Consider the following 26,097-nt stretch of genomic DNA (forward strand, 5'->3'; position numbering starts at 1 on the left):
CTTGAACTGGTTTCCAGTACGATGGTGAGAACTGTGTTCATAACAGCGATATTACATCGCTTGAACATGAAGCTCATCTGCCACGTCCGCATGCAAACCCAGCAATATCACCGCGTGGTGCCGCCATCGGATGACCGTCGGGACAGCAGGCAGAGAGAGCCTTCTCAGCACGACTATCCCGGACACCACTGGAAGACGTATTTTACAAATACGAGGTCCGCCCTGCTCAACACTTGAGCTAATTTAGCCGCTACATGCCTCGCGGAAGGTGGCGGCTATCGCGAAAGCGATTTTTGTTTTGCAACTTTGCATACAGTTTGGGCCTACCACGAGTTGTGTCTTCGTCAGCGTAAACTGCACTCACACAAATCTGCAGACTTGATCGTGCCTGTGCCCCGGTGCTTTGCAGCAGACGTGTGGGCCAGAGGCATCTTCGCAGATAACGCGTCGTCAGAGCGCAGCCGCTATTCAAGCTTCACCGAGCCGTGACTGCGCAAAACATGAGCTGTAGGCAACAGCCTGTAGCGGCCGCGAAGGAGCGGTGCTTGATGCCACTGCAGCATTGGCAATGCTGCAGGGAGCTGCGAGATCTGGGCAAGACAAACACCGGGATACTGGTGTACCACAAGAAACCTAAAGTCCATCACTTTCAACTTTATAGATTGAACCTAGGAGAGATGGACACGCAGAGAATTTTGCACCTTCCTTACTGCATGCGCATGCCCGGAGAAAAGAAATCAGATATCACAACTAACCAATCAAATATCTGATCAAAACTCCCAAATCTGCTACAGCGAGAATGACAGGTAAATAAATTTGGTGGAATTTCTAAAGAAATTGCTCTTCGGTCCGTCTTTATTTACGGAAGTCAGCAGATGTCCGCGATGGGGGAAGCTGCCGGGCCGCTCATTATCGGATCGGCGTCTTGAGTGGAACGGCTCCAGGTGAAGGTGAAGTCGACTCGGCGCCACCACATCTCTAAGTTCAAGTTGTCCACCAGCGGCTGTGCCCGCTCGTCATCTGCGTCTCTGCCTTCCTTCACTCCCCGTTTTCCTCGCTCGAAGACGGAGCAGGTAAACAGCAGACGACCATGGTCATGCAGAGCGTCCTAACCACGCCACAGCGAGTGCTGCACACTACTATTGCCCACGTCTCCAAGCCCTCAGCGTCGGGCGCGCACACATACACGCAGTATCTCGTGCGGGTGTCCGATGAGCGCTCGCCTGGCCTCAATTGGACGGTCTATCGACGCTACTCCGAGTTCCGCAACTTTAAGCTCGCGCTTGAGGAGGCTGTCAAGCGCGGCGACATGTGCGCACACTGCTCTATCATGTCCAAGCGTACCTGCTTCGTGCTCTTCCCGCATCGCCGACTCTTTGGCAACCTGCGCGAGAAGACGCTGGAGGCTCGCCGAATCGGACTCAATGCATTTCTCGACGCAGTCGCCAAGCACGCACGCACATGTCGAGAGAGCATGACGTGCCAGACGCGGCTGCTTATGGATAAATTCCTCATGGTCAACGACATGCGCTACACGTATTTGAACGTTGACATGAGCGAGGCCAGCGGCGCCGACCGAAGCAGCAAAGCGTCAGCGGGCGAGAAGCAGGTATCGATGAGCGGTCTCTCGCACCGTTCCATTTCAATGGTGAATCGCACTGACCGACTCAGCGGCTACTCGGACTACCGCGAGGAAGCTGTGCGGAGCTGCACCGAGGAGTGGACACACACTGACAGCGATGAGCTCATTAAACCGTCGACTGATTCGAAGGCAGATCAGCAGCAGGAGGAGGCGTCTACGATAAACAGCACTACACAGAAGGATAATCAGCTTCAGGAAGACGATAGTGGACTGGCCGTGAAGCGCACTACGATGCCTAATTTGCTGTCTTACACGAACGACCGTCGCTCCCGCACGCATTCGTGGAACGACAACACTTCATTGCCTGCGGCTCGGCAGAGTTTAAACTCCGAGTGGGAACGCTCAGCCTACAAGCAGCCGCCTAGCACGTCCACGTCCCGTCATTCGGACCCTGGACTTGCTCGGAACGAGCTACTGAACTTCACACGTGGCAGCTTTTCGGGAGGTGGTCGTCCCCACCGTGCTGAGGGCCGACCGCGCTCTCGCAAAGTGCACTTGTCGTCGGCCGCTAAGCGCGTAAAGAAGCTAGAGGAAGCGGAAGCGCGTTTCTCGGTACAGTCGCAGACCCGGAAGCCCAAGTGTCTCCCACGTCTTGCCACGATCCACGAGTAGAGTGTCAAGCTAGTTGCTCTCCGTTAGATCTTCACCCAACCAAACCGCCGGCATCGAAGGCGGCGCTTGCCGTGTACAGTTTTTATCTATCGAAACATAACTTACAAACAAGAGAACATCATGAGCATGTACACTTCCAGAGCTTGCTGTGAACCATGTTTCCGTTCCCTATGCAATTTTAATCCAGTGGATTCATGAAGCCAGCAGTGCCTTTTCGACGCAGCGTTGAACATTACTAGTATTAGCGAAACGCATCTCCGAACAGAACACTTTCGCTATTCGCGCCAAGAGAAGAAATGGAAGGAAATACAAATGGATGCAGCAGAAATTGCAGTTCGGCGGTACTGTGCAATCGTACAACTTGTGCTGGGCTCAGCATACACGTTTCACCGCTGGCACCAAACAGTTTAGGCCAAACGCTGGCAGCACAGCACGAATTCGGTTGACGGATACAGTTACTGTGGCAGGCTCTAGGAACTCTCATCTATAAAACGTGTGTTTTGTAGGTCAGCAATCAAAGTTGAAGTGGGGGGTAATTTCTGACACCGCCTATCCACGGGCCACGCATTTTATCCGGTGATCACCCGCACGCCGCCGAGTGACGCGATGGTGTGCGCGAAGTTGTGGTTGGGCTGCTTAATGAACATGAGGTTCTTGGGCTGGCTGTACTTGCGCGAAACCCACTCGACCATGGCAGGGCCGAACGGGCCCTCAACGCTCAAGAAATTAAGCTTAATCTTGAGGTAAACATGGTCGAACATGGATACCGTCTCCTTGAAGCCCTCCGGAACGGCAGTACCGCGTGGGTGGCAATGCACGATGAACAACGTGTGTGTCTGTTCGTTGGTACGCACGTACAAAATGGCCTTGTTGATGATGTTCAGGTTCGGAGTCTTGCAGAAGAAAAACACGGCCGGCTCGTTGATCTCACGGATGAATCGCGCAATTGTCTGGCCGCCACGCGCACCCGTACGGAGCGAGTGGGTCTCGTCCTCATCGTTGCTGCGTTGAGACGGACATAACTGCCGCATGCAGTACAGACACATCCGCAACAGGAAGGTGCGCTCGAACATGATATACACCAGCGACAGCACCGCGATGAAGTAGAGCGAGAAGTACGTCAGGATCGTCGGGTCGCCCAGTAAATTGCCCATGAACGTGGTCACCACCATCGACACACCCAGGATGCAGCTCCACCAGGGTGCGATCACCGTCCGAGGAATCTCAGCACGCTTGAACTTGAGTAGCATGCAACCAGTGCCGAACAGCGTCATGAGGCCCAGGAAGGCGTAGGTGTATACACCCGACAGCGTCTCCGTGTCACCATGCAAGATCAACACCAAGCTCGTAGCCACCATAAAGTATCCGATGATGATAAAGTGGTTCGTGCCACGTGCCTTGTTCACATGAAGCAGGAACTCTGGAACCACACGGTCGCTGGCAAGTCGACGGACAAGACCAACAACACCGACATATGCAGTCAACACAGCACCGGAAAGTACGATGAACGCGTCCAGAGCCACAATAAGCTGCATCTTCTCGCCCGCAACCTTCAGTCCCATTTCAGCCAAAACAGTGTTCCTCTTGTCCACAATACCGCCAGGGCCGTTCAGCGGCAGCACACCGAGCGAGAGCAGAGCGATCATCGGGTTGAAGATAGCCACGCCCCACCACATGTTCTAATTGGTGACCAAAGCAGACAATACAAGCAAGTTAGTCACAAGATACTAATCATTGAACTGAAGGATAGCGCAGAAGAACGTACCCGCAGAGTCTTAGGGAAGACGCCATCGGCCTGTTCCTCTACAAACTGTGAAGACGTCTCGAAGCCGGAGATACCAAGCATAGCAGTCGACGTGCCAAAGAAGATGGCTGTCAAGAAGTTGCCTGACATGATGTCACCTGCGAGGTTGATGTCCGGGAAGTCCGTATCGAAGTTCGCCCACAGCGTCTGGAAGTCATCCTTCACGACATAGATCGCAGACAAAACGCAGAGCACTACCAGTGTCGTAGCGTGCGCAATAAAGATCACAAGTGCCACGATAGCACTTTCCGTGATGCCAATTAGACTCAGGACGGCAAAAATAAACAGCAAACCGACCGTAGCCGGCACGATCTCCAGCGAAGGCACGTGCGAAGCCAAGTAGTTGCAGGCTGACGTTCCAGAGACCACACCCGTGGCAATGTACGACAAGATCGCGAGCGATGCAGCCATGGCAGCCACGCGCTTGGACGTGGTGTTAAGCAGGACGTTGTACGAGCCTCCGTTGAGAGGGACAGCGTTCAATACTTCTCCGTAGATGAAACGGTATAGGTATAAGATACCAGCCACGATGGCAAGCGCCACCGGTGCCAGCTTTCCCGCCTTGGACGCCACGAGTCCCGACACGTACAGACAGCTGGATAAGATATCGTTCCCGCAGATAGCAGTGGCTAGCCACTCTGACAGCTTGGTGTGGTCCGTAGACAGGTGCGCTTGGATCTCATTTAGCTCGCTGTCACTCGCCACCGTCGAAGAGTTGTCCCCCCAGCCGGGGAACTCCCAGCCCTTAAGCGCGTTGGTGTGTTTGTTCACGTGAAGCATCAGCGGACTCAGCGGCGGTGGGCTAGCTCCGGTTCCTTGTCGCACGTGGCTCGGGATGGCCCCGTACCCAGAGGGGTGCTTCTCGTTGTCAGCCATTGATCTGAGTTGGATTGGAAGCACAGGATGACACGAAACTCAGGCTACGATGCTAGTGGCGTTTGGCAAGTTTGCTTGTGACCAAGAAGTGCAACGCTTGCTCTCCAAAAAAAAATCTTTTGGCAACCAATCAATTACCGGTACTAAATCGGTAGCGAATTGTCACAGGAATCGTGAGGCTGTCGCGATTAACGAGATCCGTTCTAACCAAGTGAATCTTGGAAGGCCTCGTAACGTTTCAACTGCAGTGCAGGTGAGCTACGGTATTGTCGCCATTAACGACAGTATACTCAGTTTTAAAAGTGCTGGGAAACGCGGAGATCTAAATGGTGACGGTGCAGGACAGCAGCGGCAGTACATATACTCATTGATGTTATCCAGTCGCAGTCAACGTCTGCACCTGCAGGGCGCATATATTTCTCGCTCGCTTCAGTTGGGCTGTACTTACAGGTCGCTCAACTGCTTGACGTTGTTGCGTAGAAGTTCCTCGTCGGCACCGGAAAACTGTGGAAATCATTGAAAACGCAGTTCAAAGTCAGCTGCAATTCAGAGCAACTTCAACGTAACATATTCGTACCGAAAGCGACTGCTGGAACTTGCCGTCCTTGAAATAGAAGAACGTGGGCATCGACTACAGCAGCAACGGAACAGGACACGGTCATGTTAGCGAAAACACTGACCTCATCTCGTAGAGAAAAAAGCGCTGATACTCACGCGCACGCCAGCCTTGGAGGTGGTGTCGTTCAACTCATCGACATCCAGCTTGGCAAAATCGATGTCCTCGTACTTGGCGCTGCATCGCCACCACGTCAACCAGATGCTTAATCCACCCCATACAATGAAGCACCCACCTCAGTTCGTCGTAAATGGGGCCGACCATCTTGCACGGTGGGCACCACTTGGCCGTGAAGTACACGATCGCCTTGCGACCCGTTCCCTCCTACAGACGAGATCTCTTTGTAAGCATCGACTCGAAACCATCAAACAGCACGCAATCGCACGCACCGTGACGATCTGCGTGTACGCCTCGTCCGAGCCGATGATCTTCACTCGGCTCCGCGCGCTTGAGGACAAGGCGCGACTGCCACGCAGCACGCGAATACTCTCCCGGGACGAGAACACCTTCCACATCATCTTGCCTAAAACAAAAGTGCGGTTGCGATTCACTTGGTTTTACTATGTTCGATACCGCCGATACCGGTTTGCCAACGTCATCACCGCCGCACGCAAAGTATCCTTGAATCAGTTCTCGTCTCAAGATGGAGAGCCCCGAGGCGAGTCGCGACGACCGCATGGCCACGCAGGCTGGACGACGCGCGGAGCTGCAGAAGCTGTCGAATGAGGAGGGCGAATGGACATTGTATCGCACGCTGTGTCAGTTCCGGCTGGGCTATTTCTCGTTCTTGGTACTCATGTGCATCCTCATGTTCAGTGTCACGTTCCTCATGGAGATCTTCTTCGCCATCTTCTTGCCTAGTGCACGCATGGATCCGTACTTCACCGTGCGAGCCATTGTGCTACTGGCCTTCCTGCCGTTCGCGCTTATATTCCTATCCTACTGCTTTGAAGAATCCAGTCGGCTGTTCCTGGACGCCATTGACACGAGAGAGGGTAGTCTCGCCAATTTTCGTCTCTCGTTGTGTGTCTGCGTCCACTACTTGCGTCACTGGCGCGAGATGCCCGATGACAGAATGGAGAGAGAACAGTTTGACGCCTTTCGAGGTGATGACGAGGATCAAGAAGCATGGGCGCGATTAGTTAGCTGGATCACTGCTGGACCGAGATATTTGCTTAGCACCATCTACACAAACGACCCTTTTGACGACAATAACAAGGAGTCTGAAGACGAGAAAAGATATGAACTGGAATTGCTATTCCAGAGACAACAGAGTGAGGAATCTGGCCAGAAGCATAGCAGCCGCTTCCTTCGTCACAGAAGCAACAGCAGCAGCAGTAGCAGTAGTGAAGAGAACTCGCCGTCGTCTCGGTGGAAACGAGCGTTTCAAGCTGCAAGCACGACAGTCAAGTTCAACACTACGCATTTCGACGGACCACCGCTGGATTTCTCCACGCTCGTCATCACAGATGTGTTATGTCCATTTGTGTTCGAGCTGATCACGATGTGGACCTTCATGGTCTCTCTGCTAGCAAATTTATCTCCGCTGGCAGCTTTTCTCGATTACATTCAGTGTGGCTTCTATATGCAAGCGATCTACCTGGGCGTCTGGATGATCTGCCACTTTTGCAGTGCTCGAAATCGCAAGATGAGAGAGTTCGTGAGTAACTACCGAAGGCGATACCGTGACATGCAGCGTGAGTTACTTGAGATGGAAAATGAGAAGCGCGCTGAACATCTTTGGCTGGTGAGTATTGGTTTTCGTGCTGTGGAGCAATTCCAGACCAGCTTCTTTACGTTTGTGGAGGCCATTTTCGAGTTTGGGTGCAGTATCCGAGAGAAATGCTGCCCTTGGGGATCGAGATCTGGAAATGATAGTTCAGCGACGGGTGAAGAGAGGCAATCACTGCAATATGGTGACGAAGCTCACTACACGCCAACACAAGAAACGTCGGAAGAAATCACAGAAGGAACATGCGATCCTGTCACGGACGCCAATGAGACTCAGGAGGCGTTGGAAGGGAAGCAGCGTATGCACAGGATTGGCGAGCATATTCGCGAATTGAACCTGTGGTCAAAGTTTTCATACGACCGTCGGCTTCGGATTTTGTGGCCGATCGTCATTCTGAGTGCAATTATCTCGTTCTACGCATTTTACGCCGGATGGGGCATCATGGGCATTTGCCTCATTCTACTTGGCGATACGATCCAGGCCAAATACCCTCAGGTACTATTGCTTACATCCTTGGCTTTTGTCAATTGCTAATACGTGTTCCTGGCCTTGTGCGCAGATTTTCGGCCTGACATTCAAGTCCTTTATCACCTTCTTTGTCATTTTATCATTCGTTTTCTTCTCGTCTACATGGGCAATTGGAACTTTTGTTCAAGGTGATGATTTCTTTGTGTATCCACCAACGGCGGAGTCTCTCGCAGCTCCAGCTACTCCATTCGCGTCGAAGACAACAAAGTCGCCCGTGCAGTGGACAAAGGTGGCCGAATATCCAGTGTGTGCTCTAGACTTAAATTCTCTCGATATCGTGGATTTTGCACTCATCGCTGATGCTGTCTACGGTTGGAACACCGCTGTTCAAGTCAAGTCATTTACTCAACGTTTCAACGGCACGGAGCTCGGTGACTGGGAGTTCGTATCGCGTAACAATGAAGATGCGGGCCATCAAGTGTGGACTGAGCTCTACTTCCCGTCCATCAACATGACTGTTATTGCGGTAAGAGGAACCGCTACAGCCACAGACGCACTCGAAGATCTCCACTATTGGTTCGGGGTGAGCGTCATGCAGGCTGCGAATACCTTCATCCCTTTCTTGAAGCAGCTTCCCAGTGAATTCGTCGTGGAGATGCTTTCTATGAACTTCCTCCGAGCTATCATGCCACCTCCAGTGTACTCAGAGCTGCTAGACCACGTGATTGCAGTTCGCAAACGTGTTGGTGGGGATCGTCTTGTGCTAACTGGCCACAGTCTGGGAGGTGCAATGGCAGCCATGGTTGGTGCCAGGACGCACACCCCCGCCGTATCGTTCTCAGGACCTGGACTGCTTTATTCTCGTGGACGCTTCGATGTGGACGATGAGTCCATTCGTGACTACGTGATGACTGTAAAGCCTCGACGCGATATCGTTCCGCAAGTGGACGAGCTGGGTGGCATGGTCCAGGAGATCGAGTGTAGGCGCGACAACCCGCTCGCCTGTCACAGTACCGTGACGCACATGTGCGAACTCTATGCTGCGTGCGGTGATAAACGCAAGCGCGACTGGTCAAAGGCGGCGCAGTGCCAAGAGTACTTCCACAGCAACTGAAGTGGATCTCCGATCTGCTTCCACTTCAACCACTTCAACTTGAAAGATGGCTACACTGTCAATAAATACACTAGCTTTTTGTAATTATTGCAAAAACGTTCTAAATAATATTGCTTTGTAAGCGCTCTTAAATCGAATGTCGCGTTTAAGAGCAATGTGACACTCGTTGAGTCAGCCAGCCAAAACGCAACTTAATCAAGAAGAATGAGCAGCGCAGCCCGCGAGGAAGTGACGACGGAGGTGGTGACGACACCTCCGTCCGCTGGCACAGCCCCAGTCTATCGTATGGAACTGCAACCGCGTCCACACGTGACCTTCGATGAGAGCGTCGTGGACAACGAGCACCTTGGACGCAAACGTTCCAACAGTACGTGGATCCTGGAATATAAAAAAGCTTTCCTTGACTGACCAGACTTGACTGTGCTGCAGAGTGCTGCATTTTCCACAAGAAGAGGGACTTTGGAGAGAGCTCCAGTGAGAGTGGCGAGGACTCTGACGATTCGGATAGCAGTGACGAGCACCACCACCACAACCGTTCACATGATTGCAAGTATAAAGCGCGTCGCCGTCGGACGAGGCCGAAGAAGCGAGTGCCATCGCCATCTTCTTCTGATGAGGAGAAGATGCCTGCGCCGCTTCAGTAGAAAAGAGCAGGAAGTTAGTTATACAATTAAGACGATAAAGGCACTTTTGTATTCGAGCGTGGGCGATACATGTAGTTAACTTGCCAACCGCATTACCGTCGGGAAGCACCTCCACGCTATCCGGAGAGTTAGAAGTATTAATAATAAGGGCCGTTTGTACGACTCTAGTACTACTTCTGCTACTGCACAGTATTGAATTACTGGGCGGCAGTCGCTGGTGTTTCCTCCACTTTCGCCTGCAGCGACTCCCCTTTCGCTTGCGTGTCTGCTTTCACTCCGTTTTCAGATGTCGCCTCAGGATTCTGCGTCAAACCCAATTAGTTCTCTTAGCACTAGTTAGCTGCTAACATAGAGCCAATCCTTACCTTGTTTTGGTCGACAATCAGCATGCAGTCGATGATTGCACGTGAGTTCAACAACGAGTTGTCCCATAAATTAAGCAAATGGAGCAAGAAGTTGTGGCGCAATCCGTGATCCAAGAGCCTGTAAAAAAAAGCAGTGTTCATAAGTTGCTACCGTGTGAAATATACAGCGCTAACGCACCATTTTCCGTGGTTCCGGGCGAACATGCGGCACGAAGACGCTACCATGAAATCAGCCAGGATCCTGTTTCCACACCATCAGTAGTCAGAGACCAAACTTGATCAACACGGTCACAAACTGCACGTACTTGAACTCCTTCACGTGGCGGTTCCACTTCTTCATAAATTCCTTCTCTTCCAGCGAAACATCCTCAAATTCGTCCAATAACTGCATCATTCAAAAATGGAGCACAACAAATGTCAGGTCAAAGCCTTGTCGAAGACACAACGGTCAATCAATCATCCAATCTGGACACGTACCCGCTCGCTCTGCTTCGTGATCCAGGTCTCATCAACATCGTCATCGCTGTCATAGTTCTTTTCGTGGTCCAATACCACAGCACCAGTTCGCGAGTGGAAGTATTGGCGCTGGAGGAGGGGCGCATAAAACTCTTGGGGCTGTTCTTGTGAAAGCTCATCCATCTCATCAAACTCCTGCATCAAGCCTTCAACTGCCTCCACTGCTTGAGAACCATGCGGGCCGTATTTCTTCCCGGACATGTGAGTGAAGTGGTGTTCGAAGCGACTTGGCTCCTCATTCGGGAACATCTCAAGCTCAGACAACACTGAGCGGCGCCCGTTGTTGCCTTTCTGTGGCTCTTGCATTACCATCACATAAATGTGTGGGATATTATCGTGCCCAACCTGCACATAGCAGCAAAATTGAGCATTTGTATCATCGAGAATCCAATAGAATGTAATTCGCGAACTCACCGTAGCTTGGAAGCGGAAGCGATCGTGGGAAGAAACCAAGTGGGCCACGAGGCCACGTAATGAGCCAGCAAACATATTGCACCACGCGCACGAGTACTCCATGCGCTTCTCGCTCATCCTGCGCAGCATCGAATGATACAGGAAATGGAACCACACCTGCAAAAAAAAAATCAAATACACGGAGAAAGTTAGTATCCTAAGCTCCTTGGCTTTCGTAGAAAAGCACAGATTACCCCTGAACACGGTTTGCGTTCGGCCGAGGTGACATCCCGCTTCGGGACTGCTAACGCGAAGTTCTCGTCACTTTGCTTGCTCTCGTCTTCAGATTTCAACTTCGTATCGCAGATGCTCGCAAGGCGCTGCATCTTTTTCGTCTTGGGCAGCGGATCCCACGAGATACGGAACTCACACTTGACACCTACATGGATACATTCTATCAGTAAAAACTTAAAGTTATCAGCAAAAGTTTGGTTATGTACTCACCTCCGCTCACCGACGACGCAATTGCCGGCAGTTCAACAGTAACATATCCCACACGACGACGCGACACGTTGAGACGCAAAAGGTTGCCAAACAGAGGCTTGCGGCCGTTGGCACACGTCGACAATAAGTCCTTACCGCTTACAATAGACGCCACCGACGGCGCTGCAAACTTAAATGCTGACTGAGCAGCAATCGTCTCACCGACGTCACTAATCTCCACCACCTGGAAGACTCCGACGCAGATATCGGCGTTAAGATCCACAAACTCCTTCGGAAGCGTTAGATCTTTGGAACACGGCACGGGGATCAAGCACGTGGCAAGCAGCGTAAACTGGTTGTCATTGAACTTCTTGCCGTTGGCCCTGTAGAGCGAGATCAGCACTCCTGGGCGCTGTTTTTGGCTCTTAAAGGCCTCCATGGTGTCGGATGTCATCCCGATCTTGAAATCCTTCATGGTGGCACCAGCCTTCGCGTTCTTGACCTGCTTCTGGCCCTTCTTTTCTTTGACCTCCTTTTGCTGCCAGGCCGGGTCCAAGCGGTAGCTTAGCGTCCGTGGCAAGAACAACGGGCTTTGCAGGTGCTTGACCTCAAGCACCTTATACAGAGCGGTAAGTCCGTGGTACGTCTCAGCAAACTCCTCCTCCATGTGCTCCTGTCGCACTTTGGTGCGACGCTCCTTATTGAGCGGCAGCTTGCGCTCGTGGCTCTCATCGCGTTTGCGCTTGCTGCTCCCTGCGTCCACCATCGTCTGATGAGCGCGAAAGCTTTAGAAATGCGGGCAGCCAACCCCGACCACCTATGTAAGGACATATTTTGCTTTCATATCCCATTATACCGGATTATACTTTATCACAGTTCATCTGATTCTATTAGAATCTTTTCTTCAGTCGAAGATGACGGTTTCCACCAGCAGCGAGGCGACGAACAGCACCGTGCCGACGGCCACAGCGCCCGCAGACGCGAGTTTGGACGCGTCCATGCTGCGAACATTTGCCGTGATCTTGTGTAGCGAATGTCAGTACCTAGAATTCCCGGGATGCGACGTTCATGGTGCTCTATACACGGAGCGGTTGACGGACGCGGACGGAAAGTTACACGCCAAGTGTCCAAGCTGCACTGCAGCCACCAACAACGCACGACCGTTCCGCGACGGCTGCCGTCGTTGCAAGGCGTCTACTACCGTATCCATGTGGGCCTGTTCATTGCAGGAGATCCAGCAAGCCATCGAGGCCTTCCCCATTGCGACGGAGGAGATCGAGCACACGGTGATTAACTGCGAGCGCTGCCTCAGTGCCATTTTCCCAAGGGCTAGAGAGGTGTTGACTACACGCTCAATACTGGAGCCGTTGGCAGCGGCTAGCGGCAAGCCGCTGAAAGTGGCTAATTTTCAGCTTAGCATGCCACATGTGGACGGTTGTCTGAGAAAAGGAATGCCGCTACAGGCAGTTGCTGTGCAATTGCCAAAGAGCGAGCTGAAGTTTGTGGTGGAGAGGATCCCCAGGTGTCCATTGGCGCCGATGTTGACAGGCAGGCCACAGTATCGACCCAGAAAGGTGGAGGTGGTCACGCAGCAGAATCATTTGCATCAGGTGAGGACAGTGAATTGGATTAAAAGAATAGATTAGATTAGGCTGAGAAAAGCCGTTGTTGTTGTTGCTGTAGGTTGCAATTCGACTCCTGTCATCTGTAATTGGAGCTTTTGTTGCGGATTCACCTGCTTCCGCTCAACCACTTCGACAGGTTTGTTGGAGAGATGACAGCACTTGAGAATGGTTGTTTGACGGGTAAATTATTGTCGCTAGATTGTGGCTGTGCTTGGGAGGATGGAGCCACTCGCTTTATTTTCTGAGTGGTCGCCGCCTCGTCAACTTTCGCAGGAGAAGATGCTCCCAAAGGAAGTGACTGCAAGCTCAGTTTTTGACGAGCAGCATTCCGCCTCAAAGTATGACCCCTGCTAAATATTATGGAGTTAGCTAGACTGACAAGTTCAATGTTTGTGGTAATGTTCACAGAATTTTCGAGAGTGATTCAAGCTTTTGGAGATCAGCCAGCAAGACGGATCAACAGTCTCCACTGTCAAACGAATGGATTGTGTGTCAATTCAGCTCTGCGGTCACGCTTTCGTCCATTGAGCTAAAGTGGAAAACTGGCTTTGTCCCGGAAAGCTTTTCGCTATGTATTTCGAGAGACGGCATGTCGTACGAAACTGTGGCAATTGTGACGAAGCGTATCACTGACAGCCGGATACTTATACCGAAGGTTTGTTGGAGGAAATATCATTGTTGCTTGATGGTGCGATTCTCATTTATTGTATGTTACTCATTGTGAACTCGACAGGGAACCCAAGTGACCTCCATTAGAATTACGATATTTTCTTCCGGCCGGGTTGGTAAGTTTCGAGCTCTTGCCATTCTTGTTTAAATGGTGTAGTTTTATGACGTACAGGTCGTGGTGTAGGTGAAACATTTGGCCTCGAGTCACTTATATGCAAAGAAGCGGCCTTTAGCTCTGTGCACACCTCAACTGACGTGATACTACGAAAAATTCAGCAATGGCTCTTTGATGCTGCTGTATCTTCGTTGCCTGAAGTCCGAGATCTCGCGTTTCAAGCTCTGCAGAAGTTGCTGCTTGCATCAGGCTCTCTTTGTGGGTTTTTGCAGCTGGCAACTTGCCTCGTACTCAATACACACGTTACAGCTGCACCTACTACTGCTGACTTCGATAAGCAGGATTGGGATCGCTTGGATCTGCTTTCCGAAGGCGAGAAACAATCCGCGCAAGTATTTATGAAAGAATTGGCAACGGCGATTCAGCGTGTTATGATTGGAGACCGCGCATATGGTCGTGTTCTAGATCAGCGTATTATAGAGCAAGTGTTTGTGATGCAAGAAGAAGAGGATGTGACGTCAGAAAAGGTGGGGGAAGTATAACTTTCGAGACTGTCCAGATACCAACATGCTAAGATACTTTGTTATACAGGACACTATCAGTGGTAGCTCATCAGCTTCTCTGGTGACGCTTCTCGTCGGTCGACAAAATTTTTTGAGCTCTGTGAAGCGCAGATCACAGGTGCGTGGTGTATCCAAACAGCAACTTGTTAGTAGCAGCACGTCCTAACGAATAATATCTCGGTATCTGTAGTTGGGGCTGGTTATATTGCACATGTTAAGCGAGTTGTCGGCGTGGCAAATGAAACGAATGCAGAAAGCTGAAGAATTGACCGGTAAAAAGGAGCTCGAGCTCATGCAGTTGGAAGAACCTTTCTCGATGGAGATCTGTCCCGATTTTTTTTCTATTTCGCACCGACTGCTTGTTAGCATACTGTCGCGATGGCTGCCTGGTGTCCAGGAGCAGGTTAAGAGCGAAGGAAAAGGCAGCGATGCTGCATTGAACGGGAAACACGGTAATCATGACGTGTACGATGCCTTAGCTTCGTCATTTGTGCATTTTCGTGCCGATGCTGAACTGCAAAAGGGCCACTGCAGTGTTAATTCATCGCTGGAACTAGCGAACGGGGGACACTTGGATCACTCGAAGTTTTCACCAGATGGACTATGCGTTGCTGTACTCGAAATCATCACGTCAAACCTTCGTCGCTTGGTTCTCTCGAGGATTGACCCGTTTGAGATTGGAATTACACCAACTTTGGCTAAGAATGAGGATGATTTATTGTCAGCCCCGCCAGTCTTAAACCCCACCGTGGCTTCCCTTGAACAACTTATCTCGCTAGGTACAAAGCGGAGTGATGCATTCTTCCCCGTGTCATTGAAAGCTGCCGCGGCGATGGAGGTTGGAACCGAAGCCTTTTACCCATCATCACACCAGCGAACGAAAGTACTGGCATCACGAATGGGGAAGGGTGCGACGTTAGAAGTGCAAGTTCGTTGGCCTGTTCAAGAGCGAGACCAAGAAGACCCACGCTACGAAAGACTCATTCTAATGCTCCAAATGGAGTGCATTAAGCTGGACATCCGACATGCAATTCGAGGCAGCTGGTATTTCTTCATGCATTTGGTGGTTGAAGTGCCTTCAAGTCGAGACACGGAGGGGGTGCTGACACAGCACTTTGCATCGTGCATTCAGCGTGCGGGCTTCTCGTCGTGGCAGGTAGCTGCAGGAGCTCAAGAGCTCTCGATCAACCTACAGCACCATCTCCATTGGAATCGTGTCGAGAAAATGTCCCAGGACTCTGGAGCTGGTTGGATTCGCGTGTACCCTGCAGATGTTGCGGTATACGATGAAGTACTCACCGATGTTGAGGGATTCCTGGCTGAGCACGGAAAAATGTAAGACGACGATGACACGTCCGTAGGGGCTAATCAAAGCCGCTCTCATGCATGAAGCCAATTGAATACAATAGACTGAAGGAGACGCTGAAAATTGCTGTTCATTGAGTTCCTCGAGCGACGAGCGTAACAACTGCCTTGTCCGTAACGGAGTAGGCGAAGAGCGACGTAGCAACTTTGCCTACCACCTTAGGGGTGAACGTCACTGTTACAGGAATAAACTTCCGAGGCTCTATGGTAGTCGTGGAGTAGGCACACGAGTAGGGTTCCTGCAGATCTTGCAAGAAGACTGTCATTGGTTCGTTCGAGCCATTGCATACATACACAGGTGCTTCGTGCGACTTGCCGACACGGCAGCTTCCAAATTCAACAGCCCTGGCGTGGAAGTACAGCCCTCTCCGCTTCCCGCGCTTGGTGTAGTAAAATGAATCTGTCTGTGAAGAAAGTTGATGCCGAGATCGTGCGATTTCATCAAACGGTGGCAATATCTGGATCACTCTTCGATCCACCACAATACTCACTTCTCGCAAATAAGACTTGCCGACTCGAATTGCCAGCGACCCGAACCAGTTTTCAGCTCTAGGAGACGGATTCAAGCTGCTTGTACGACCCCCACGTTGCTGAAGATCTTCAGCCTGAACAAAGGGTTGAGATATCGGTACCACTGATACAACGACTTCAGATGCTGGCTGAATCATCCCTGTAGCTGGGCGCACCCGTAGATTCTCAGGGGCACGAACTTTGAATGGCAATGACTGAACTGTGTTGTTTGACAAACGCACCTTGGCCTTCGTGACCATCTTTTCAGCACTTTTACTGCGGACACGGTCGAAATGGATAAACGTGGGGCTAACTTCCACTTGGTCAACAGATCTGCTAGCTTGAAGCTCGTCGACACGTTTGATAGGAGTATCAAATCCGTCGCGCTGCTGTGTATTTCCATGAACCTTCAACTCCAAATGCCGCTTCACGCTTGCTTCAATGACAACTTCGAATGGGTGGAACAATGAATCAATACCGACTCCTCTAAACTGGAAGATCCCGGCTACTGCTCCAGCGTAGCGTGCGTTGAAGGTTACATGGAACGCACTCGAAGCCTTGGGCCCAATCTCCAGCACCGCTGGAGACACGCTAAACTGGTGGCACCCAGTGCTAAGTGGAAGAAGGGAGACACAAATCCTTCCAACCGCGTTGGTTCCATTCGTGAAAACGATTTGCTCCGTCATAATGTCGCCAACGGAGCAAAGAAACCTTCGACACCGGCGTGGAGTCTATAAGCATGATCATTACACCAAAGTCATTTTACCGTGCAATACGAAATAGCTAGAGTGGTCGAAAAGTCGTACCATAGTTGTCTCCATTGTCACATAAAGCTTGTTTCGATCGAGCTAGACAACACAATTCGTAAACGTTAGAAGATGTGAGTGCACAAGAGAAGATCGCACGGCGTACCATAGCAATAGGTCTCTCAGATGCTTCTGGATATTTCGGCAGGGCTGGTGTTCTCGACTCGAAATCAGTTATAGCACGACGCTGACCACGGACAGGTTTTTGCCGTAACAAATTTCGCGAACACTGGAGGCTTTCTCCGTAACGAAAGCGTACGCTATTCGGATCAATATCGGATTCCGAATCTAATTCGTTTCGTGCTGTGGCACCGCTTTCTGGTATTCTGCTGTAGTGATGTCTTTCGTAGTCATCGTTTTCCACAGAAGAGTTATTGATGCCATCTTCTAGCTCTTCGTCACTTCCAAGACTACTGGCCTTCGAGCGGCACATTTCATCGCGAAATGGGTTCTGGGTAGCAGCCACCTTAGCCAGCGATTGATCAAGAGTAGCGGACGTAGACCTGGATTTTAAACCTTCTGATCTTTTGGAATCCACACCGCTGAACCGCTTACTTGGCAAATGGTTTGCCCCAGAAAAGAAATTTGGCGCATTGTCCCCGCGTCGTTCTTGAACAGTATCACTTTTAGACTCGAGATGATGTTGCGTTTGCGTGCTGGGCCGGGTTGGAGATCGCTTGCGAGAGTCGACTGATTGCTGGCTTCGAGACACAGAATCAGTATTGGACGGCAATGGAACTTCACGAATAGTGTCCAATTCCGGCGTCTCTTGTGATCTACTTCTTCTCACACTGGTCCTGGGCTCGGTACCACCTGAAAGCCGTTCCGGATCTCGACTTTGGCGACTGGCATCATCGTCAAGCTGCGTAACGGAGATATCTTCTCCCCAACTATCCGTAGTTCTTGAAAGTGGCAGCATCGATTCCAGCGGGCGCTCGTAGTCACGAACAAACTCACGTACATCATCGGGCAGCTCGACGCCTAGTGGGTCCTTTATGGGAGGTGCTGACGCTAGTCGGATCGAGTTATCAATGAGCGCATCAATCTCACGCAGCGACTCTTTGATAACGCTAGGCCCTGCTCGCAATGCTGCCACATACTCAGGTGATGGATCCTCTGAAATTTCCTGATCGGGAAGCGATGGAAGCCTTCTCGTCAGTGTTTCAGCCTCACCAGCATAATCTGCGAAGCTATGGTTGGACTCATTGTTGATGCGACATTCTCCAGTGTTCCTTAAACGATCTTTCTCCTACAAGCACGTACCATAAGTCAGCGTGATTAAGTTGATGTCACACGAAAAACGTTAACCAACCTGTAGGTACTTTAACGAGTTGGGCGTGTACATGAGTTTCGCACTGTCAAAGTGGACGTCATAACCTGACGAAAAAGCTGAGCCTGATCCTGAGAGACCAGAGTTGCGACCAAAGCGATCGTGAAGCGCTGCGCCCTGTGTCGGATCGGTCGGCGATAGCTGCTGCTTCGTAGTGCGCATTCCAGACTCTTCAGCTTCTGCGTCATCAGCTTCAAACTGCAAATAAAAAGCAACATAGTCAGAATGCGAACCACGTTGTTGTGTTCACCCTACATCGTCATACCAAAGGATCGTCGACGTTCCTGGGCGACGAAAGCTCCACATGGTCGAGATTGCGCGACTTACTCTCGAAGAAGTCACTGGGCCTGCCGCTGGAGTAATGGGACTCTGCCAGAGCCCCAACATCTTCAGAAAAACTGTCATCCCCACCCAACTCGTTTTTCTTTAGAAACGTGGCTACTCCAGCCGTTTAAATCAGCAATCAGACACGCAGAAATAACGTCAGACTGTAGTTTTACAAATAAACCACCTAAGAGAGTCATCAACCCACCAGCGTCCATGAACTCATCGTCCGTGGGTATTTTCTGCTGCTCTTGTGTCTGTTGCGCGAACTCTGAAGGTGGAAACGCGTCCATGACTGGAAGACCAAAGCTGTCGTCGGCATGGTGCTCATACTGTTGGTTCTGATCGCCCGACTGGGCGTCATAGCGTTCCTGCTGCGCGTTCTCGCGCTCGATGGCCGAGATGAAGCTGAGCTCGTCGCCCACGTCGCTGCTGCGGCGTCGCTGCTCCTTCAGGCGCCGAAGACGACTCTGTGTCTTCTGGTCCTCCCAACGCTCTAGATACGACGCCATCTGCGAGCGCGGCCGCGTCTCCATCGCCGCCTTCGACGTCTGCTGCCTTTCGCGCGGAGTGGAGTTTGAGTTTTTGAATAGAACGTCCGCGTTGACGATGTGAATGTCTCGCCCTGTCGCGTGTTTTTTCAACTTGCATTTGGTATCATACAAAATCCAAGTTTGAAATGTGACGTCACAAGTCACAGATTCCTGTGGTGGATGGCAGCGGGCGGCCACAAGTGAACAAGCGATCAGGAAGAGTCGAGGTTGATGGCGGCTGAATCGGTGTCTGCTGCGCCGGCCAAGGCGATGCCAGCGCCAATGAATGTTAAGACGCCGGAGTCTGTTGCTGCAGCTATAGTGACGCAACCGCCGGCTGCGGCTACTAGCATGCGCGTGCCCAGCAGCACCTTCACCTATAGACACTTCATGGGCGGTGCTGTCGGAGGCATGACGGCAGCACTCATTACGTCGCCATTGGAGGTCGTTAAAACGCGTCTACAGATTCGCGGTGGAAGGTGCGTCCTGTGCAATTGATTGGCGAGAAGAATGGTTGAACTAAGCGGGCTGTATTTGATTCTGTGCAGCGGATCCTTCGGAACCCAGACAACGTTCGGCGTCATGCGCTCCATCGGAAGAACTGGTGAGTGGGTAGCTGAGCTGAGACAACAGTAGCGCGCTTACTTATTGATGTTGTGCTGTTGCAGAGTCGGTATATGGTCTGTGGAGAGGCATCACCCCCACGCTCGTCGGTGTCATCCCGGCGCGTGCTATCTACTTCGGATCGTACTCGACATTTAAGGAGAAGTTCACTAGTTACGGCCTGAATGGACGTGCGTATAACTTCCTGTCTGCTGCTGGGGCTGGATCTCTCTCGGCGACCTTATGCTGCCCATTTGGGTCGTTAAGACGCGCCTGCAGCTCATGCCAGCGCATGCGTTGACTGCGGCGACGTCCCGGCGAAACGTTTTTTCTGTGGGATTTGCAGAAGTCGAGACATCGGTTGCAGCGAAGGCGAGGCCGCAGTTCTCAAGTGTCCGTCAGGTGGCCTTGGATATGTACCGGAAAGAAGGCCCACGAGCATTCTTCCGTGGCTTGTCGGCCTCGTACTGGGGCATCTCAGAAAGTGCGATTCAGTTCGCCTTGTACGAGGAGTGCAAGGATCATATTGAAGAACCCACGAATCTCAAGTATTTCCTGGCGGCTGGCGCTTGCAAGCTGCTTGCATCAATGTGCACTTACCCCCACGAGGTGCGTATCTTGTCGAATATCTTTACGCTGCGTGTGTTTACTCATTGTAACGCTCGCTCTAGGTTGTGCGGACACGAATGCGAGATCAGCGCGCACCGTTGGATTCGAAGGACCTCAAGTACGTTTATAAGACTGGTCAGATTTGCAAGCTGTCAGCCTGTTTTAACGCGTGTATTGATTGTATTGCAGGTATAAATCAATGATCCAATCGATCATCAAGATATACAAGGAGGAGGGACGACGCGGACTGTACTCGGGCATGCCTGCGCATTTAATGCGTGTGGTGCCGAACGCTGCGATTTTGTTCATGGTGGTTGAAGTGGTCGCCAACAAGGAGTAAGTCACCACCTCCAGCTTTAGATTCCGCCTTGCCCTTCTCGATGTCGCGTATTGTAGCGGATAGAAGACGAAGCGGCGGGGCATTGTAGCTAGAATCCATTCGCGTGCCGTGCATGCATCACGTTAACTTCATAGTCACAAGACTCTCAGTAACAGTAACATAAATTTACATAACCAAAAAGGCAACTTCAACATTTGCTTTGAAATGCAGAATTTCATCCAATCAGCGACCATCAAGTGATTCCACTGGTCCGTAGGCACCGGTCAAAGACTGTAGCTCTTCATTCCTGCACTTCCCGTCCGAGTCAACAAGTGCATTAGACAGCTATGGCGTCGCTGGAGGCCCAGATCAAGAAGCAAGTGGAGTTCTACTTCTCCGACAGCAACTTCCGTCGCGACCGCTTCTTGCGTGAGGAGACCAAGAAGCACGAGGGTGGATTTGTACCCTTCAGCGTGCTCTTCACCTTCAAGAAGCTGGCGGCACTCACTGTGGACGGCGCTGTGCTGCAGGCTGCGATCGCCGATTCGGACGTTGTGGAGCTCAGCGAGGCCAAGAACGCTCTGCGCCGTAAGAACCCGCTGCCCGAGACGGATGACGCTCCTGAGCGCACCATCGTGCTGGCTGGCCTGGGCAAGGCTCTGCCCACCATTGACGAGATCAAAGAAGGCCTGAAGCCACTGAACGTTGAGCTGCTCTTTATTGACCGCAAGAGCTACCGCCGCAACTTCTCTGGTGTGGTTCACGTGGAACTTAAGGACAAGGACGCTGTGCAGCGCGCTGTGGACTCTGCGGCCTCGCTGAGCATCAACGGCTACGTGCCCAACATCATTTCGAAGGTGGAATACCAGAAGCTGTCCAACGATGACAAGGTCGAATTCGACAAGGCTACGAATGCTATGCTTGTGGCCAAGGACGTTCCTAACAAGCCCGTAACTTTCTTCCTGGACGAGCTGCTGCCTGTCTGGAAGGACGATGCCAAGCTGCGTGCTCGCGTGCGTTACTTCGAGGACTCCAAGGAACTCTACCTGCTGTTCTCGCAGGTGTCTTTCGCTGAGAAGGTGCTGAAGGCTCTCTCGGAAGACCTGCCTGTTGTTGTGGATGACAAGAAGCTCACGTTCGAGCTGGTCACTGACAAGGAGGCCATCAAGGCTCGCCCTCGTCGTCCCAACAGTGACAAGGACGACAAGAACGCCAACAAGAAGCGTAAGCGCGACGACGAGAAGGCAATCCACATCTCTAACATTGGTCCTCGCACACGTATGGACGACATTAAGCAGCTTCTTGCTACTGTCATTGAACCGACGATGCAGTCGCCGTACGTTGAGTACGATGGCCTGGACACAGCTTCGTTCAAGGTTAGCGTTGCTGAGGCTACGCCACTGTTTGAGAAGCTGTCGGCGCTCTCGGGCCCCGAGCTTGGCGGCAAGAAGGTGTCGTTCCACCTGCTGGATGTGGATGAGGAGCTGAAGGTCGACGTTCAGTACGACGAAGGTCTGATTGTGCGTTTCGACGGGGTTGACGGCGAGGTTTCGCGTGATGACATTAAGAACACCATCAACGAGAAGCTTGGCGACAAGGTTACGGACGGCGCCGGTGTTGCATTCATCCAGTACCAGATTAACGACAAGGATGGCTACCTTCGCGTCACCAGCGCTGAGCTTGCCAAGGAGGTTGTAAGTATGTTTGCAAACGGCGGACTTGAGGTGAATGGCGTGAAAATCCCCAAGGCTGCCATCATTGAAGGTGAAGAGGAGAAAAAGTTCTGGGAGGATGCTCGTGCGGCTCGCTACAAGCGCTTCAAGCAGTCCCGGTCGAACCGTAACCAGCAGCGTGGAGGACGCGGTGGCCGTGGCGGTCGTGGTGGCCGTGGTCGTCGCCACTAGATGTAGGTAATGAATTGAGCGCGTGCAGCCCTCGTGTTCACTTTTGCATGCCTTGAGCATGGTTTTGAGTGACGAACTCAGGAGGAAATGACTCCTAGAGACAAAAAAAATAAATATATTGTGGAACCTGCTTCCATCATCTTCAAAAAAGCTCTAGTATTTGCGTGTTAGCTAGCTCACTTGTCACGTCCAAGAAACGATCCATCGTTGATCTTGACATTGTTGTCAACTCCAGAGCTCAACTGGTGAATCAAAGCCTGAAGTTTCGCTTGTTTTCCGACCTCGTTTGTCTGCTCAGTTGAACACACGTCGACAAAGGTTACATCAGTATCGAACGTGCAATAAATGTCAAATATATGCTTACCAAATGACGGATCTCTTCTTCACATTTGCGCAAGTCCTCGTCCTTCGACTCGACCTCAAGTCGTTGCTCAGCAGCTTGAATTTCAAGCATGGCCATATCGCTTTCAAGTTTACGGTGGGCTTTCCTAAGATCATCGAGGTCACGGCTAACAGCTCGGCGCTTCTCCCGCTCATCTTCTAGCGCATTCTTGCTAACGGTAGCAGCGTCATCGAGGCGCGCCATCTGAAATTGATACGTTTGTGAGCTCTAAGCATTCGCAATAAACGAGAATTTCCACGTACCTTTCGCTCTAGCTGTTCAGCTAGCTCTTTCTTCTCCTGCAACCGGGACTGGATTGAGATATTCATTGACTCCAGGTTGGCCATCTCATCTCGTATCGTGTCCACTTCGCTTTCGATCGTCTTCTTCTCGTCAGCAAGGACTTTATGAGCCTTTGATAACAATACCAGCTCCTTATACGTGTTTTCGTTCGTTAACTTCTGTTCGTTTAGTTCGTCTTCCAGTCGCTGCACAATAAAATCAACGTGTAGTTTAGTTAATTATTGTAATAACAGCCGATTCGTCACAAATAACGCACCCTTGTTTCGTCTTGAGCAGCTTCCAGTTGTTCTCGCTGGGCTGTGTAGTCTCCTGAAATGGTAGCGATCTCCTCACGAAGCTCCTCTAATTCCTTTTCGCGAAGCTTCATCTCTTCCATTGCAACCGAATGAGTCTGAGCAATTTCCTCAATTCGGATCTCCAACACTTGCACCTTCCGTTTGAGTTCACTGTTTTCATCTTCCAAAATCCCACGCTTTGCCCGACTTTCTTGGAGAAGTGATTCCCGTTGCTGAAGAGAACTAATCTGCTTGTTCATGTGCTGCCCCATACTTTCGCATTGCATCGTGACCTCGCGCAGCTTAATTTCATACACGTCACGCATTTTCTGTATCGCATCATCTTTTTGACGTATCTGTTCTGTAAACTTGACTCCAATATCTTTCAGGGCTTGGTCTTGCTGTGCCTTTACCTCATCTTGAAGATGCAGCATCTGCTGCATCTCAGACTGAAGCTTTTCAACTGTCTTTGCACTGACCTCAGCATTCGCTTGGAGCGAAGCAATAGTCGACTGTAAGTTGTCACTTGCATCTCCAATACGCTGACTGAAACCAACGATCCCTTCGGCTAGACCAAGAGCATGGAATCGCTTGTTTCCCGATCCCGTGAGTGACTGAGTCAGCAGCAGCAGAGACTCCACCACAATATCTTTGTCGCTGCGATTGAACAATGCAGCACCGAGCACTGTCGATACTTCGGATGTCTGGAGGAATTGGACTAACGTGCGCTTGTTTTTATCGGACATGTTTTCGTCGGATAGAAGACTCGAGAGAAGACTCTAGTGAAGCCAAAACAGTGGAGTTAAAGTTACTGCATGGCAAGACACGGGCACGATATCAAGGCGTAGTATCCTTACCACCAGGTGTATCGACAGTTGAGGGTGGAAGCGTGTCAAATCTTGCGGTTCGACGGAGCCGATAAGTGCAGACTCTACTTGAATCAGTGTTGCGCTCTGTCATTAATCATAAATAAGGATTGTTGAGTACGCATGATATCGCGATAAAGCTTTCTAGCGTACCTGGTTCAGGCTGATGGTTTCAACGCACAGCGAGCGAATTGCTGGCAATTCGTTCAGTTTGGTCAAAAGATGGCACACTTCCACGGTATGAAGATATTCGTCGGAGTTGCTTAGCACCTCGTTGTCTTCAGCACGCTGCACAACTGCAGTGGCATCAGTGATGCATCGTATCATCCCAGTGACAACAGGGTTCAAACGCTCTGCATTTTCCGACGGCTCAAATAGACTTCGAATAGATCGAATGTCGTCGCCTATCACTTTCAGAATTAATTGGGCAGTCGTTGTTGCCGCTAACTTGGATGGATGCACTGTGGTTTGCAGAACGCGGTACAGTACATCTTGATCAGACAAGCTTTTGATTAACATCTTCCTGAATACGTGGCTGAGTTGGACGATGGAGGCGAGGAAGTGGGCAGCAACGAGAATCTGCTCAGCTTCGCCGTTTAGATTAATCACCATGAAGCAGTTGTCGATTGTGGGTAAAATCTTTGGGTACTTTTCTAGCAGCTCCAAAATTTCTTGGCTGTCAGCAAGATCACAGAGTAAGTCTGCACTCACCATCTGCAACAATGACCGTCGATCCAGAATCGTAGTCGTATCCGACATGCTCTCGTCCGTGTTGTCGTGCCAGGATCCGTCCAACACAGAAAATATCAATACAAACGCCTGGTCAACGTTCTTCTCACTGAAAAGCTTGCTTCCCATCGACTCCGAAAGCACAAGACGTGCAAGGATCGCCATACTGAACACCAACAGCTCCGCGTCTTCCGTGCTGTTGAGTAAGATCGTCAACGAACGATAATAGTCCTTGATTTTCTTCATCTCCTTGGCGTAAATTCGTACGCCAGCACTGATTTTGATCATCTCAGCCAGCACGAGAAGTTGCAGCTTCAGTCCTGTGTCCGTCTCGCAGCCATTCCGCAGTGCTGAGACCGAGACGTTCTCCACGAGCCATTGCAGCAGCTTACATAGCGCGTGTGATGGGTACCCAATTATAGTTTTCCTTGCAAATAGGTAGGAAAGCTCCAGCAATTGCAGCGAGTCCTCAGGTGTCTGCTGAGTCTGTGTCGGCTGCGAGTACTGTGTGGATGCCTCGTCCTGCGTGTCTGTGGCCTTATTCACCGATGCAACAGCGAGGAGATGCTCCGCCAACGTATCTAGCAGCTGCAAACACAGCGCTGTGTGGTTTGTAGCGAAGAATTCGTTGTGTGCCGAAAGTTTTTGTGCTGTTCTGTAGAGATCTGAGGCTGTGGCGGCACTTGGAGACGCGATATAGCTGCCCACAGCGACCGCCAGAGCCGATTTGCTTGGCTTCCTACCACGCTTTTCGATGGTCGCCCTACGGCTGTAGATTCCCGAGACAGAGGTGGAGAAGGAGGTGAACGTTGCGCCGTCAGAGTCGTCCATGGCGTTGGAACAAGAGCCTGGCTGCTACAAAACGTTACGCTACTTGAAATCAAACATTTCGTTTTGATATTTTTGTTTTTTGTATAATTAGTCAGGACCAGACCATTCTACCTACTGTACATATATTGTGCCTTTCCAAAGTTTTGGCCAATCTGACCTTTAAAGGCTGGT

The 26,097-nt window shown here is 51.1% G+C and overlaps 13 protein-coding genes across 29 annotated transcripts; 8 read left to right on the plus strand and 5 right to left on the minus strand.

The window, feature by feature from the left end:
* Positions 1-66: 66 nt before the first annotated feature.
* On the plus strand, positions 67-489 carry PPTG_20959 (hypothetical protein; the record flags this gene model as incomplete). The annotated part of the gene is made up of 2 exons (XM_008894386.1): positions 67-136; positions 377-489. The coding sequence occupies 2 exons, from the start codon at positions 67-69 to the stop codon at positions 487-489; spliced, it is 183 nt and encodes a 60-aa protein (XP_008892634.1).
* A 358-nt stretch (positions 490-847) lies between these two features.
* Positions 848-2,514, plus strand: PPTG_02658 (hypothetical protein). The gene has a single exon (XM_008893876.1). The coding sequence runs from the start codon at positions 1,091-1,093 to the stop codon at positions 2,252-2,254; it is 1,164 nt and encodes a 387-aa protein (XP_008892124.1). The 5' UTR covers positions 848-1,090; the 3' UTR covers positions 2,255-2,514.
* Positions 2,445-5,172, minus strand: PPTG_02659 (hypothetical protein). The gene is made up of 2 exons (XM_008893877.1): positions 4,020-5,172; positions 2,445-3,933 (listed from the first exon to the last, which is right to left on the minus strand). The coding sequence occupies exons 1-2, from the start codon at positions 4,932-4,934 to the stop codon at positions 2,824-2,826; spliced, it is 2,025 nt and encodes a 674-aa protein (XP_008892125.1). The 5' UTR covers positions 4,935-5,172; the 3' UTR covers positions 2,445-2,823.
* PPTG_02660 lies at positions 5,155-6,154 on the minus strand. Of its 2 annotated transcripts, XM_008893878.1 has the most exons (5): positions 5,940-6,154; positions 5,786-5,874; positions 5,649-5,727; positions 5,512-5,565; positions 5,155-5,438 (listed from the first exon to the last, which is right to left on the minus strand). In XM_008893878.1, the coding sequence occupies exons 1-5, from the start codon at positions 6,066-6,068 to the stop codon at positions 5,379-5,381; spliced, it is 411 nt and encodes a 136-aa protein (XP_008892126.1). In that variant the 5' UTR covers positions 6,069-6,154; the 3' UTR covers positions 5,155-5,378. The 2 variants fall into 2 exon arrangements, with proteins under 2 accessions (XP_008892126.1, XP_008892127.1); XM_008893879.1 differs by having other exon boundaries at positions 5,649-5,874.
* On the plus strand, positions 5,959-9,001 carry PPTG_02661 (hypothetical protein). Its single transcript, XM_008893880.1, has 2 exons — positions 5,959-7,777; positions 7,842-9,001. The coding sequence occupies exons 1-2, from the start codon at positions 6,194-6,196 to the stop codon at positions 8,862-8,864; spliced, it is 2,607 nt and encodes an 868-aa protein (XP_008892128.1). The 5' UTR covers positions 5,959-6,193; the 3' UTR covers positions 8,865-9,001.
* A 23-nt stretch (positions 9,002-9,024) lies between these two features.
* PPTG_02662 (hypothetical protein) lies at positions 9,025-9,681 on the plus strand. The gene is made up of 2 exons (XM_008893881.1): positions 9,025-9,231; positions 9,294-9,681. The coding sequence occupies exons 1-2, from the start codon at positions 9,069-9,071 to the stop codon at positions 9,506-9,508; spliced, it is 378 nt and encodes a 125-aa protein (XP_008892129.1). The 5' UTR covers positions 9,025-9,068; the 3' UTR covers positions 9,509-9,681.
* PPTG_02663 (hypothetical protein) lies at positions 9,537-12,076 on the minus strand. 3 transcript variants are annotated; one of them, XM_008893882.1, is made up of 8 exons: positions 11,287-12,076; positions 11,037-11,221; positions 10,804-10,959; positions 10,351-10,734; positions 10,179-10,258; positions 10,052-10,114; positions 9,874-9,991; positions 9,537-9,810 (listed from the first exon to the last, which is right to left on the minus strand). In XM_008893882.1, exons 1-8 carry the CDS (start codon positions 12,029-12,031, stop codon positions 9,706-9,708), a joined length of 1,836 nt encoding a protein of 611 aa, XP_008892130.1. In that variant the 5' UTR covers positions 12,032-12,076; the 3' UTR covers positions 9,537-9,705. The 3 variants fall into 3 exon arrangements, with proteins under 3 accessions (XP_008892130.1, XP_008892131.1, XP_008892132.1); XM_008893883.1 differs by having other exon boundaries at positions 9,874-10,114; XM_008893884.1 differs by having other exon boundaries at positions 10,052-10,258.
* A 46-nt stretch (positions 12,077-12,122) lies between these two features.
* On the plus strand, positions 12,123-17,068 carry PPTG_02664 (hypothetical protein). Of its 5 annotated transcripts, none has more exons than XM_008893885.1 (8): positions 12,139-12,875; positions 12,949-13,026; positions 13,089-13,228; positions 13,299-13,545; positions 13,624-13,675; positions 13,732-14,201; positions 14,266-14,355; positions 14,428-17,068. In XM_008893885.1, the coding sequence occupies exons 1-8, from the start codon at positions 12,180-12,182 to the stop codon at positions 15,574-15,576; spliced, it is 2,922 nt and encodes a 973-aa protein (XP_008892133.1). In that variant the 5' UTR covers positions 12,139-12,179; the 3' UTR covers positions 15,577-17,068. The 5 variants fall into 5 exon arrangements, with proteins under 5 accessions (XP_008892134.1, XP_008892133.1, XP_008892135.1 ...); XM_008893887.1 differs by having other exon boundaries at positions 13,744-14,201; XM_008893888.1 differs by having other exon boundaries at positions 12,139-13,026.
* On the minus strand, positions 14,002-19,205 carry PPTG_02665 (hypothetical protein). Of its 3 annotated transcripts, XM_008893892.1 has the most exons (7): positions 18,781-19,205; positions 18,514-18,686; positions 18,231-18,446; positions 17,025-18,167; positions 16,919-16,960; positions 16,355-16,843; positions 14,002-16,272 (listed from the first exon to the last, which is right to left on the minus strand). In XM_008893892.1, exons 1-7 carry the CDS (start codon positions 19,106-19,108, stop codon positions 16,267-16,269), a joined length of 2,397 nt encoding a protein of 798 aa, XP_008892140.1. In that variant the 5' UTR covers positions 19,109-19,205; the 3' UTR covers positions 14,002-16,266. The 3 variants fall into 3 exon arrangements, with proteins under 3 accessions (XP_008892140.1, XP_008892138.1, XP_008892139.1); XM_008893890.1 differs by having other exon boundaries at positions 14,002-16,843; XM_008893891.1 differs by having other exon boundaries at positions 14,002-16,843; positions 18,514-19,205.
* Positions 19,206-19,336: 131 nt separating this feature from the next.
* On the plus strand, positions 19,337-19,741 carry PPTG_02666 (hypothetical protein; the record flags this gene model as incomplete). Its single annotated transcript, XM_008893893.1, has 2 exons — positions 19,337-19,584; positions 19,654-19,741. 2 exons carry the CDS (start codon positions 19,337-19,339, stop codon positions 19,739-19,741), a joined length of 336 nt encoding a protein of 111 aa, XP_008892141.1.
* Positions 19,742-19,951: 210 nt separating this feature from the next.
* On the plus strand, positions 19,952-20,657 carry PPTG_02667 (hypothetical protein; the record flags this gene model as incomplete). The annotated part of the gene is made up of 3 exons (XM_008893894.1): positions 19,952-20,317; positions 20,380-20,435; positions 20,507-20,657. The coding sequence occupies 3 exons, from the start codon at positions 19,952-19,954 to the stop codon at positions 20,655-20,657; spliced, it is 573 nt and encodes a 190-aa protein (XP_008892142.1).
* A 223-nt stretch (positions 20,658-20,880) lies between these two features.
* PPTG_02668 (hypothetical protein) lies at positions 20,881-22,740 on the plus strand. The gene has a single exon (XM_008893895.1). It carries the CDS (start codon positions 20,984-20,986, stop codon positions 22,538-22,540), a length of 1,557 nt encoding a protein of 518 aa, XP_008892143.1. The 5' UTR covers positions 20,881-20,983; the 3' UTR covers positions 22,541-22,740.
* On the minus strand, positions 22,644-25,981 carry PPTG_02669 (hypothetical protein). Of its 8 annotated transcripts, XM_008893896.1 has the most exons (6): positions 24,520-25,981; positions 24,358-24,453; positions 23,482-24,279; positions 23,186-23,410; positions 22,905-23,126; positions 22,644-22,830 (listed from the first exon to the last, which is right to left on the minus strand). In XM_008893896.1, exons 1-6 carry the CDS (start codon positions 25,924-25,926, stop codon positions 22,717-22,719), a joined length of 2,862 nt encoding a protein of 953 aa, XP_008892144.1. In that variant the 5' UTR covers positions 25,927-25,981; the 3' UTR covers positions 22,644-22,716. The 8 variants fall into 8 exon arrangements, with proteins under 8 accessions (XP_008892144.1, XP_008892149.1, XP_008892145.1 ...); XM_008893901.1 differs by having other exon boundaries at positions 22,644-23,126; XM_008893897.1 differs by having other exon boundaries at positions 22,905-23,410.
* Between the last annotated feature and the right edge of the window lie 116 nt (positions 25,982-26,097).

This window comes from Phytophthora parasitica (genome assembly GCF_000247585.1).
Source record: "Phytophthora parasitica INRA-310 unplaced genomic scaffold supercont2.2, whole genome shotgun sequence".
NCBI lineage: Eukaryota > Oomycota > Peronosporomycetes > Peronosporales > Peronosporaceae > Phytophthora > Phytophthora nicotianae.

Coding starts and splice junctions, on each gene's coding strand:
- PPTG_02669 (XM_008893896.1), bottom strand. CDS start 25,926: ATGGACGACTCTGACGGCGCAACGTTCACCTCCTTCTCCACCTCTGTC. Junction 24,280..24,357: donor AACTGTCGATACACCTGGTG/GTAAGGATACTA, acceptor TGGCTTCACTAG/AGTCTTCTCTCGAGTCTTCT. Junction 22,831..22,904: donor AAGAAGAGATCCGTCATTTG/GTAAGCATATAT, acceptor TCAACTGAGCAG/ACAAACGAGGTCGGAAAACA.
- PPTG_02661 (XM_008893880.1), top strand. CDS start 6,194: ATGGAGAGCCCCGAGGCGAGTCGCGACGACCGCATGGCCACGCAGGCT. Junction 7,778..7,841: donor TCCAGGCCAAATACCCTCAG/GTACTATTGCTT, acceptor CCTTGTGCGCAG/ATTTTCGGCCTGACATTCAA.
- PPTG_02664 (XM_008893885.1), top strand. CDS start 12,180: ATGACGGTTTCCACCAGCAGCGAGGCGACGAACAGCACCGTGCCGACG. Junction 12,876..12,948: donor AGCAGAATCATTTGCATCAG/GTGAGGACAGTG, acceptor TTGTTGCTGTAG/GTTGCAATTCGACTCCTGTC. Junction 13,676..13,731: donor ATTTTCTTCCGGCCGGGTTG/GTAAGTTTCGAG, acceptor TATGACGTACAG/GTCGTGGTGTAGGTGAAACA.
- PPTG_02660 (XM_008893878.1), bottom strand. CDS start 6,068: ATGATGTGGAAGGTGTTCTCGTCCCGGGAGAGTATTCGCGTGCTGCGT. Junction 5,728..5,785: donor CCCATTTACGACGAACTGAG/GTGGGTGCTTCA, acceptor GTGGCGATGCAG/CGCCAAGTACGAGGACATCG. Junction 5,566..5,648: donor CCTCCAAGGCTGGCGTGCGC/GTGAGTATCAGC, acceptor TTGCTGCTGTAG/TCGATGCCCACGTTCTTCTA.
- PPTG_02668 (XM_008893895.1), top strand. CDS start 20,984: ATGGCGTCGCTGGAGGCCCAGATCAAGAAGCAAGTGGAGTTCTACTTC.
- PPTG_02665 (XM_008893890.1), bottom strand. CDS start 19,108: ATGGAGACGCGGCCGCGCTCGCAGATGGCGTCGTATCTAGAGCGTTGG. Junction 18,447..18,513: donor GGAACGTCGACGATCCTTTG/GTATGACGATGT, acceptor TTTTATTTGCAG/TTTGAAGCTGATGACGCAGA. Junction 16,844..16,918: donor TGACAATGGAGACAACTATG/GTACGACTTTTC, acceptor TCATGCTTATAG/ACTCCACGCCGGTGTCGAAG.
- PPTG_02663 (XM_008893882.1), bottom strand. CDS start 12,031: ATGGTGGACGCAGGGAGCAGCAAGCGCAAACGCGATGAGAGCCACGAG. Junction 10,960..11,036: donor AACGCAAACCGTGTTCAGGG/GTAATCTGTGCT, acceptor TTTTTTTTGCAG/GTGTGGTTCCATTTCCTGTA. Junction 10,259..10,350: donor TCACGAAGCAGAGCGAGCGG/GTACGTGTCCAG, acceptor TGAATGATGCAG/TTATTGGACGAATTTGAGGA.
- PPTG_02662 (XM_008893881.1), top strand. CDS start 9,069: ATGAGCAGCGCAGCCCGCGAGGAAGTGACGACGGAGGTGGTGACGACA. Junction 9,232..9,293: donor TGGACGCAAACGTTCCAACA/GTACGTGGATCC, acceptor ACTGTGCTGCAG/AGTGCTGCATTTTCCACAAG.
- PPTG_02658 (XM_008893876.1), top strand. CDS start 1,091: ATGGTCATGCAGAGCGTCCTAACCACGCCACAGCGAGTGCTGCACACT.
- PPTG_02659 (XM_008893877.1), bottom strand. CDS start 4,934: ATGGCTGACAACGAGAAGCACCCCTCTGGGTACGGGGCCATCCCGAGC. Junction 3,934..4,019: donor TCTTCCCTAAGACTCTGCGG/GTACGTTCTTCT, acceptor GTCACCAATTAG/AACATGTGGTGGGGCGTGGC.